The sequence below is a fragment of the Manihot esculenta genome, chromosome 8, assembly GCF_001659605.2.
Source record: "Manihot esculenta cultivar AM560-2 chromosome 8, M.esculenta_v8, whole genome shotgun sequence".
NCBI lineage: Eukaryota > Viridiplantae > Streptophyta > Magnoliopsida > Malpighiales > Euphorbiaceae > Manihot > Manihot esculenta.
Window position 1 is genome coordinate 8,670,178 of NC_035168.2, and position 11,710 is coordinate 8,681,887.

The 11,710-nt window shown below is 30.0% G+C and overlaps 1 protein-coding gene across 1 annotated transcript; it reads right to left on the minus strand.

Moving 5' to 3' along the window:
• Positions 1–2,548: 2,548 nt before the first annotated feature.
• LOC110620570 (70 kDa peptidyl-prolyl isomerase) lies at positions 2,549–8,761 on the minus strand. The gene is made up of 12 exons (XM_021764358.2): positions 8,536–8,761; positions 8,210–8,296; positions 7,729–7,989; positions 7,310–7,387; positions 7,094–7,174; positions 6,581–6,775; positions 6,139–6,225; positions 4,731–4,894; positions 4,109–4,231; positions 3,594–3,740; positions 2,859–2,986; positions 2,549–2,755 (listed from the first exon to the last, which is right to left on the minus strand). The coding sequence occupies exons 1-12, from the start codon at positions 8,690–8,692 to the stop codon at positions 2,656–2,658; spliced, it is 1,608 nt and encodes a 535-aa protein (XP_021620050.1). The 5' UTR covers positions 8,693–8,761; the 3' UTR covers positions 2,549–2,655.
• Between the last annotated feature and the right edge of the window lie 2,949 nt (positions 8,762–11,710).

Sequence of the window (11,710 nt, forward strand, 5' to 3'; positions counted from 1 at the left end):
CCAATTTAGAAAGAAATGATTTCAGAAAGATCAAGAAATTAGGGATTGTCACTTTTCCCTTTAAAGGAATATTTTATTTTCTTCCTCTTTAGTTTAGAATCACCCCTTTAAAAAGGGAAAGGTTATTTGTATTGAGCATTCATATATTCAAAATTTTTCAGAGTTTTTGAGTTAGAATTTTGGGAGTTACATCATGAGTTTCAGTAGCTAAACTCTTTTATCTAGTTAGAGAATTTTCAAGGTATAATTCACAAGGATTGTGACATAAAATCAAGTTCAATTTTCCTTCTCATTTCTGGTTTCTATATTATTTCTTTTATTTATGAGATTATTATTTGTTTAATTGATGCAGATTGGCCAATTGTTTAATTGAATGAACAGTATACAGTCATTCAGATTCATTAATTCTGTAATAACTTGTGACAAATAATACTTTATTGTGGAATAACGTATTTTGATTTCATAGCCGCGCTGAGTGAACTTCTTGGTCGGAGTCAGCTCTTTCTAGTTTTTAATGTTGCTATCAAATTAAATCTCATTGAACTGATCATGTAGTTGTTTATTGATTAGGAGTTGATTAGAGAGCTTATCCTTTTCAGTCTTTTATCTAAGGGAAAATTAGGTTGTTAGATCGTGTATACAGCTATAACTGGCTGACTAAAATTTGAGGGTGAACATCCTCGCATCTATGATCAATTCATAGATTTAACACAGAGATATTGTCGAAGCTAGATATTTTCTTACTAGTTATTTTCTTTTATTAGTTTACTTTTGCTTCTGGTTAAATCTACTCAACTCAAACCCCCTTTTTTATTTTCGCAATTTTATTTTGCTTAGTTGTGAAGTCAGTCACAAGTCGGTCATCAAGTCGTGTGCTCAATAGGTCATCACGTTGTTCATCAAGGTAGTCACCAAGTGGTCAGTCATAAGGTCAAGAAGTCGGTCAAGCCGGTTGACAAGCCGTTAAGTCATAAGACTGATCGCAAGTTGGTCATCAAGTCGATAAGTCGATAGGTCGGTTATTAGATAGGTCGTGAGAGCGTCATTCACCTTCTTCCACATCTGTTCTCACAAAACAAAAATACAGTGATTAATCCGTTCTCTGTGGATTCGACCCTGCTCACCATATCTACAATTTATAATTGTTGGAAAGAGCATGATTTAATCTTATTGAATTCGTCACATGTGGCTTCTATTTATAGGATTTCCACCATAAATGTAAATACAAGAGTTACAAAGTATAAATGGCCAATTAATTCTCATAATAATATAATTAATTTAAGAGTTATAAAATTGATTTGAATGATAAATATTTGGAGTTATAGAATTGAATTGTATATTGAATTTTTGGGGATTATGGACATCCACTAATTATGAATATATTTAACAATATTAATTATGTATAATAAATATTAATATTTTATAATATTAGCCTTAATACAACCCTTTTAGATATTAAGTATGATGGGCAGCGAAAATGGAAAATCAATTATAGTTGTATGGTGACTCATAGTATAATTCTATTAGTTTTATTGTATTTATATAAATTGGTTTTTGTATAAACGAGTAGACATTATTTGTGTTACTTGTATTGTTTGATTATTTTCATTTTGCAGGTAAAGAAGTTAGATAACCCTTAGAAAATGTGGTACAAATCATAGAAAGAAATCGGGTCAAAATAAATAAATAAAAAAGTTAAAAAGATGTGAGTGCTGATGCGAAAGGAGGCAAAATAAAAGACTATATTCATATTAAAGAATAAAAAAAAATAGAACATCGCCATGATTATGGTGTTTATGTGCTGTTATTTTTAGATATTAGTTGCTACGGATGTCTTCTAAACTTTGAAATTTATATATATTATTAAGCACTTTTTTGTGTGTATAATAAACGTGAATTATAATGTGATATGGATCAAAATTTAATTTATATTAAATATGTTTTTTAATTATGAAATATTTAGATTATATAGAACATATCAAAATAAAAATAATTTTTTTATTATATTAATTTGCAATAAATATTGCTAAAAATTTATTAAATTTTTCAATGATTTTATAATAGATTTATGAGAAATATTGTTGAAAAATATATTAAAATTTTTTATGAATATAACTCATCACTAATTTTTTTCAATGGATTTTCAACAAAATTATGATTGAAAATATTTTATTTTTTTTTGACAAAATTACCAAAGCACAATGTTTTTGCTGATGGAGAAGTCATTCGAAAATTCGTCGCTAAGGCGTCAAAAATTTGTATCAAATAATTAGTGATAAAACTTTAAACGATGAATTTTAGTCTGTTAAAAAATCATTATTGAAAATATTAGCAATAGAGTTTTCCATCGCTAATAATATGTATTTTTGTAGTGGTTATAATTATAAAAAAATAAAAAAGTTTGGATATAAAATTAAAGATTTTTACTTGTGGTGATTAAACATGAAGTTTTAAATTCATGTCTAATTGAACAAATTATTTTAGAGATTGGCTATAATTATAATAAATTTAAAAGTTGAAACTTTATTATCTCAAATTTAAATTTTGATTATAATCATGATTAAACTCAAATTTTTACTTTTTATGTCCAATAGAATTTATAGTAATTAAAGTTAAAATATTATAACAATTCTTATCTCTAGCAAAACATACAAATTAACTCATCCTTGAAATCATGGTGCCAAAAATCTCAGCTTGATATTTGGTATATTCTCTTTGCTTATCTTTTAGCTCTTTATAAATAAGTTTTAAATCTCTGCCAAAAACAAATGGAAAAATAATTAGAATAAATTTTAGAAGTTGTAAATAACAAAAACAAATTAAGCCATTTGATGAAATTTTCTGACTAAGTTAATTACCTGTTATTTGGATCAACGATTAGAGCCTTCTTTATATCATCTTCAGCTTTTTCAAGTTCTGATATAGTCAAGTATGCTTGGGATCGTCTGAATAAAGCTTTGACATTCAAGGGTTCTTGTTCCAATACCTATCATGAATAAAACATAACTAAGTTGAAGTGCTCAACGTATACTTGAGCCAAATAACAATGATATTTATCTCAACTACTTTTTTAAATGCATGAAAAATATGGAAGCCAATTGGTTATATTCCACGTTGAAATTTAACATGGTATTAGAGTCTCAACACTAATATTAGGCCTCACATAAATATGTCACGCTCCAGTATAGTTCTGAGTGGCCGAGTGTCTGAGTGTAAGGGGTGTGTTAAATCCTACATCAGTTTGGGATAGAGGTAATTGTTCTTATAAGAGTTTTAAGCACTTCTCCCCCTAGTTAAATCTGACCTAAATTTAACATAATATCATCTGATATTAGATCTCCTATAAATATATCACATTCCAGTAATTCTAAACGTGAGGGGTGTGTTAAATCCCATGTCGGTTGCCCCTTATGAGGATTTGAGACATTTCCCTCCCTTAAACTAATTTTTATTTTTGAGTGAGTTAGACCTGATCTTATCAAACTTTCTTTTTCTTAAAAAAGCAAATAATGACTTGTTTCATGTACAATTTCCATTTAGCTTTTAAGATGTATATAGATATATGTTATGAAAGACAAGGAAAATGAATAAACCTTTGTGCATAATCTTGACGCTTCAAGGTACTCCCCTAGTTTGAGCTTGCAGGCTGCATTGTTCAAAAGACATGATAATCGCAACTCTTTGACAAGGCACTTTTGATCATCAGTGAAAGAGTGGGAAAACTCGGTATAATTTGATGCCTGAAGTTTATAAAGCAAAAGTTGCGATTAAAATAAAAGACATATTACATGTATTGAATATTAAAATTTTATATCTGAATTTTATACGATTAACAAGTTAGTCCTTATATTTTAAAAAAAATTATTAAAATATTTTTAAATTTTAATTTCATAATATATTTAAGTCATTCTAGCTATTCTTCAAGTATATTCCATCATATTTTGTAAGTTACAGTTGGAATAAATAATTATTTAATTAATAAATTTGTTATTATTAATATTTTCATCCATCTATTTCAAAAAAAAAAAAAAAAATCAAATATCCTTATATTTGCTAGCTTTGATTTGGGTATTTTAGTCTTCTAATTAAGTATTAATTTGCTTAATACCTTTTCATATTTCTTAGAAGCAAGCCAGAATTTCTGAGCTTTGAAAAACACATTTCCTTCAAGCTTCTTCTTTTCACATGCTTCTAATTTCTCCAGTGCATCCATTTTCCAGAATGGTTTCTCCTGATAGTGTCAAAATATTTGAAAAAGAAAAATTAGAGTAAAGTTTAAAAAAATTGCTAAAGACAGTTTTTTTAAGATTTATGTGGTTAGGAAACAATGTGAAAAACTAGGTAAAAGTAAGGAAAGATGTACATTCAACTACCTTTTAAAATTTGATAATAAAAAAATTACCTTTTAAAAGAGCATGAGCTTTTTTAAAAAAAAATTAAAAAAAAAAAAAACATAATATAATACGATGTAAGTGGGACATCAACCATGTTAGCACATGTCAATACATGCATGCCACATGAGCATGACATCAACCATGTTGTGATGTCGTTAGCCACTTTGTCCTTAGGAGCTAACAACGTTAAACAACAAGTCTTTTAAGTGCAACAAAAAATCTCATACTCTTTTTAATAAAATGTCTAAACTATAGAGTATTTAAGTGTGTTTTTTTCTAACAAACTAAGAAATAAAAATAATTTAACTATTAACTAAGGAAGAGGTAAATAATAACCTTGATAAAGTCAATCAGCTCAACTTCATAGCCAAGTACAGAATTTGCTTGAAACTTTCCTGAAATCTCGTGGTCAGAAAAGCAATCTGCACTGATTGTGATAAGAGCATGTTCTCCTTTCTTCATTGTCATTATTGCTCTGTCCAAACCGTTATTTATTTGATCTACAGCAGTACGTATTAGAAAAAAGTTTAGTAAAAAATAAATAGGATTGGTATTTATTCTTGTATAAATTGGATTGGTAGTATATATTAGACTCATCAATTTTTAAGTTAGGTTAATAAATTAAGAAAAAAAATTTCACAAATTAAGAAATTGAGCTTAATTTAAACTTTATGGGTTAATTTTAAGAAAAAGATTAATAATGGAGTAAATTGGTGAAATTGCACATTTAGCCAAAGTAAATGTCAATATTACATTAAATATTATAAATTTTTCATAAAATTCAAACACTTAGCTGCTTCCGTAGTTTTTTATTTTTCGTTTTTTATTTAATAAAAAATATGTAAATTATACGATTGTTAGTTTTATGTTTTTATCCTTACTATTTATTAGAAAATATTTTTAAAATCAAAAAATTCAAAACTGAAAACGGTAAATATTTTTTTTACATATTTTACTAAACCATTGTTTTTCTCTATAAATTTTATCATATTATCATTAATTATCAAATTTATTTATTTCTTTAAATACATATTTATTTAATTAATTTATAAAAAATATTTTTATTTTATTATTATAAAAAAAATTAATATTTAATTCATATAATATAAAAAAAAAATTCTAATCTCTCAATTTTAAAAAATATATTAAACAATTTATTAAGTTCTTCCGTTAGTTTTAGTTAGTTATTAATTAAGTATTTTATTATTTAATTCTTATAATATAAAAAAATTTATTAATTAATCTCCGTTTTATAAAAACACCTATTAAGTAGTCACACAGTATCAATTGTTGATCATTTAAATTATTAGATAGATTAACTAATAAAATTTTTAAAATTTCAAAAATATTTTAATATTTTTTTTAAATTAAATTATTAATTAATAAATTTTCTTATATTACATGAATAGTAATTTTTTATTATAATATCACATATTTTGTAAAAATAATTTATTATTTATTTTTATGTAAAACTATTTATAAAATTATTTATATTTTTATTTTATTATTAATATCATATTTAAAAAAATAATTTATTACTTATTTTTATATATAAATTTATAAATTTATTTTTATACAAACAGTTTTTAAAAATAAATATTTTTTTTAATTTAAAAAAAAATAAAAAACAGACTCAAGTATTTATGATGGGACCAAAATTTAAAACTATAAGATGCAAAATGATCAAAACATAGGTGAATGTATGCATTAGGCCTAAAAGAATCACACGACTGGTACAACATACCTTCCAAAGTTGTATATTCAAACGGTTCTTCAGCAGTTCCCTTCTTCTCAAAAACTGTTCCATCTTCCATTTTGCCAGTATATGCCACTGAATATATATTATCACACCATTTAATTCATGGTTTTGATTTTTGGTAAATTTACTATTTATTTTTATTTCAAAATCACTCAATTAAAATATTTTTATATTTCATATAATTTAATTTTTTTATTTTTTTATTAAAAAAAGTTAGCTGTATTAAATATTTATATCGTTTATTTTCTGTAACTTTAAATTCATACTATTTTCTCTAATCATGCTTAAAACAAGTTGACAGACTTTTTTTTTTTTTAACAGATAAATTTAAAAATTCAATTTTATAAAATATAAAATATTTTAATTAAATGATTTTGATATAAAAATAAATTAATAAAACTAAAAGTATAATCTCGTTATATTTTACCTTTCACCTGGGATCCTTCATTAGGACGTTCAAAGCCTTCACCGGCTTTTATTATTGTTTTAAGCACTTGCTTATTTCCTGTGATATCAATTACACTTCTCCATGATACAAGCTCAAGTTGGACGGTTAAATTAGAATTGAGATGAATGCTTCTGCCAATCTCTCCAGGAATATTTCCATTTTGGCTAAACCCATCTGACAATGCATTATCTCAGATCGATTAACGTCCAAAATTGGGGAAAAGTAAATATACAATAAAATACCCAATTCAACTCTGGCAGATTTTGGTTCAAGGTATTCTAGATATCTAATTTCATAAATAAATAGGGTCATTTTGAGTCGAAAATTTATTTAGATTTCTCATTTAGAAGATTTTGCCTATATTAGATTTATATATCTCCGAAAGGTTTACGTAATTTTACATTTTAGACAAAATTTTCACTTAAAGCAATGAATTTGAATTAGATCAAAGTATTCTACTGCCTCAAACTAGAGGGAGTATCAACAACTTACAGGAGCACTTTACTGATAGATCTGCCTTTTCGCCCCTTCTCATCGTCTTCACAGCTATGCCAAGGGCAGGGCATAGATAACCTAGTCAAAAGTAGCTACAAGAATTAAACTGCATCACATATCAAGCCTCTGCATTTCTTGCATGAAATTAACACAATAACTCATTGCAATAATAATAATAATAATAAATAAATAAATAAAAAGAAGAAAACTCACCGTCACCTATATGAAACTCTGCCCCTTCTTCAGATTTGGAAGCAAGCAGTCCATTCTCAAGCCTAGCCTCATACTTCACTAAAAGGATAGAAAATGCATTACTCTTAATAATATTAGGAGAGAATGGCATATATATTTGTATCAAACAAAAAGGATATTATTACAAGTAGAGACGTTCATACCTAATAGATTTTCTAATCAAAATATGAGCAGTTCTTGTATAAAGATTAATTAATAAAATTTTTAAAAACTCATAGATATATTAATATATTTTTTTAAAATAAAAAATTAATTAATGACTTTTTCTATATAACATAGACTAATTAATAATTTTTATTAAAATTTAATAAAATTTGCAAGGCACATTCTAATTTGTTCTTCATCATTTACAATTTTCAAAGTAGAATTACTAGCATTACCTAAAACTTGATCTCCATCTCTTGGTGTGGCCCATCCATCACCCTCCTTTGTTATCTTCTTCAATATTCCACCATCACCTGTTAGATCCCTGATGCTGCTCCATGATAGCATCTCAACATCAAAAACCAGAGTTGCATTGGAAGGAATCAGTGGTGGAGAACCAGCTTCCCCATATGCCAAATTTGGGGGTACTTTGAAAATTGCTCTCTCACCTTTCTTCATTGTGGCAACTCCATCATCTAATCCTTTTATTACTTCACCTAAAATCCAAATGCGATACAAGATTCCAGAACATTTCATAGGCTTACAGATATACATATCATATATTTTACATGCAAAACAATTTTTATATGCCAAATTATTTTTTGCAAATAAATGCAGCATTACAATTTTAGATTTGCTAAGCTTTTTTTTCTTTTCTGAAAAAAAAAAAAAAAAAAAAAAAAAAAAAAAAAAACCAATGGGTGGTTTCACTCTTACCTTGGCCTAATTTGAATACGAAGGGAACCCCTTTCTTACGAGTTGAATCAAGACATTCCCCGCCTTCAACATGCCCGCTGAAATGAACTGAAATGAATAGTTTTTCCATTAACGATCAAATTTCAATCAATTTCAAATTGTATTTACACATTTTCATTTTCAAAAACCATTTCTTCTGTCCTTTTCAATTACCAAGAACTGAAACTTGAAGCTTAAGCTCTACCAAAGGCTTGTGTATAATTGTGGATTGCCAGTTATTCTCTTAACTGTTGCTAAAGAAAACCAAAGACAAAATATAGAAAACAATTGGTGGGTTTGTTCAGTACCTTCCACCTCATCTCCAGGAAATGGAGATTTCCAGGAAATTCCTTTCTTGAGAATCTTTTTCAGGAGACCCTGCTTTCCGATTTTCTTCTCTGAAAATTTTGTAGTTTGGAGTCGAATGTCAGCTTCCGTGGAGGAGTTAGTGGATGCGAGTGCCATTTGAATGCAGGGAAGCTTTCAGAGAGGAAGAGACTGTGTTTGGGAGTTTGAGTTGAAGATAAGCCGTTGTTGATTTCCCTCCTTTTGTTGCCTTTCCGTTTAGATTTTTTTTTTTTTTTTCCGTTGGATGATAATTAAAGGCATTAAAGCTGGAAAAAAAAAAGAAATAATTATAGAGAAAAAGAAACTAAAAATATTATTTTGAGAAATTAAGATGTTTTATAATATATTAATTCAAAGATTAAATTTTTCATAAAATTAAAAATGGAAATTTATATAATTTAAGAGATAAGGAAACGAAAGTGTGGCAAAAAATTATTATTTTATAATAAAATGAGAGCATTGTATATCCCCTTCTTTGAATTAATAAAATGTAAAAATTTAATTCAATTAATTTTTTTATTAATTTTAATATTTAAAATAAAAATTAAATTTCATTTATTTTATAATTTTTTTTCATTTTTAGAAGGAATAAAATCATACATAATATTTAAGAATTCAATTAAATGTTTTTTTTTTCAAATTAATGATCTCTAGGATAATGTTTTTTTCATTTTTAGAAGGAATAAAATCATACTAATTATATTTCTTTTTGATATATTGGACTGTATGCCACCTCATTATGACATTTTAGTGAGACCAAATTGTTGGAAAAAAATAGTAATTTAATTTTAATTATAAAAGAATTAGTTTAATTTAAACAACTGATAGAATTAAGATTATAAAATTATGAAATTTCAAATGGATAATGGCCATGATTTACACGTCAAAATTTTCTATCGTTTACCGTTAAATCTATCAGAAAAACCAAGTTATCCTTATCGTGAACACTCTAAATTAATATTTAATATAATTTTAAAAAATAATTATAGAATAAATTAAACTTTATCAATTTAAACGATTATATTTTAATTTTATTTTATTAATAAAATATAACTTAATCGGATTTTTCAATTCAATAAAAGTTTTTAATTTAATTGTTTTATAACGTTAGATAACACAATTTTAAAATTCGATAACTCATTTCTTAATTTTTTTTATCGATAAATATAATATTTTGTATCATTATAAGTTATAAATATTGTTATGACGACACTATTTTTAAAAAATTAAGAATCACAACTCTCTCTATTAAAAAAATTAATCATACTTATTATATCTATACTGATCGAGTTGAAAGTAAATAATTAGTGTAATTAATCCAAAATGATTGAGTTCATTAATCTAAAATGATGACCGCCGGATTTCTCCACCTCGGACTGGGGCCAGGCCCATATCGTGAGCCCATCATTTGGGGGGGTCCAAGGCCTTCCCCGTGAGACTGGTCCAGCCCGTTCCCCTCCAGATCGGACTCCAACCAATTTCCTCAATCAGGCCGGCTTAACCTCTTAGGCCCGATGAATAGATCCTTCTTGGGCTCGGCCCGTGACTTATCTTTCAGTCCAGTCCAAAATCAGGAGGGAGACCCACCTGTCCGTCATGTGGGTCCATATGCATGCGCGCCCGGGGAGAATCAGGGGCCGTTACGCATGGGACAGAGATCTGATTCCCTCGTACGTCCGTATCAATGTAGCAGGGACAGGTGGTCCAATGATATACATTCTGTTAACACGTCACTAGCAGACAAAAGAAAACATATAAAAGGAGAAATACTCTCCTCTAGGGAGAAGGCTTTTCCCAGTTTTACAGAACCCATTGTAAAACCCTATTTTTTGGATCTCAGATCATCAAATGGCGCCGTCTGTGGGAAACGAAGGAGATCTTTTCATCACCGGAGTTCCACTCTTAACAAAACCCACTGAGATCCACGATGGCTAATCACAACGAAAGCAACTTTAACACCCCAAATGACCTGAGCTCTGCCCAAGAGGGGTAGCAGTTCTCCTTTTCTAGTCCTACAACACCAAACAACCAAACACCTATTCCTCTCAATCCCTCGCCAAGCTTGGCAGGGAATGCTCCCACCACTACCTTATCTAACTAGGACCTTCAAACCATGGCCCTCCAACTACAGAGCACCGCCCACTGGTTGGGGCAGATAATGCAGCAAAGGGGCCTCAGCACTCCAATGAGTACACTCCTAGTGGTAGAAGAACCCCAAACCAATGAGCCCCAACCTGCCCTTGACCGCCTTCAAACCAACACCCGAGGTATTGGGGAAAGGGGGAGAAGAGCCGGGGAAGAGGAAGAACCGGAGGCCCGAGTCCATGGAAGGAGGGTGAGGGAGATGATAGAGAATGATGAGGCTGAAAACTATTCTGCTGGGACAACCAAGTGGACGAGAAGTGAAGCAGAGGAGGAGGAATACCGCCTGGAGAAGAAACCCAGGCAGGAAGATGAGAATGTGGACCAAAAGCTGCAGAAGTTAAGAGAGCAGCTCTTGGCCGAGCCGGGAAAGAAGGATCAGAGCCAAACCCTCCTGCCCACTTCTTCACCCTTCTCGAAGTGGGTGCAGCAGGAGACTGTTCCTAAAAAGTTTATGATGCCATCGATGGCGGCTTACGACGGAGCTGGAAACCCCCGAGAGCATGTCCTCAACTACAAGACTTTTATGGAGCTGCAGACTCTGTCAGATGCCTTGATGTGCAAGGCATTCCCAATAACGCTCTCGGGGCCAGCAAGGGCATGGTTTAATAACCTTGAGGCTGGAAGTATCAGCAATTTTGGAGATCTGGCCACTCGCTTCATCAGCCGGTTTATCGCCGGGGTGCCCGCAGATAGGAAGACGAGCTATTTGGAGACAGTCAGGCAGAGAAGAGACGAATCGCTTAGAGAGTATGTCGCTCGTTTCAATACGGAGGCCCTGCAGATTCCTGAACTAGATGAGGGAAGGGCGGTGGAGGCCATGCAGAAGGGGACGACCTCTGCCGAGTTCTTCGGCTCATTAAGCAGGAAGCCTCCGACCTCACTAGCCGATTCGCCAAGGGAGCGGCAGGTAAGGAGAAAGCCCCGGAGGAAAGGAGGCCGGAGAAGCACGAGAAGAAACATGGCAAAAGGCTTGAGCCTTACAAACAGCCC

What these genes read in the sequence shown, in the direction of transcription:
- LOC110620570 (XM_021764358.2), bottom strand. Translation starts at nt 8,692, where the DNA reads ATGGCACTCGCATCCACTAACTCCTCCACGGAAGCTGACATTCGACTC. An exon ending in CTTCTAAGAAATATGAAAAG is followed by an intron (nt 3,741 to 4,108) that starts GTATTAAGCAAA and finishes TATAAACTTCAG; the next exon opens with GCATCAAATTATACCGAGTT. An exon ending in ATCGTTGATCCAAATAACAG is followed by an intron (nt 2,756 to 2,858) that starts GTAATTAACTTA and finishes TGTTTTTGGCAG; the next exon opens with AGATTTAAAACTTATTTATA.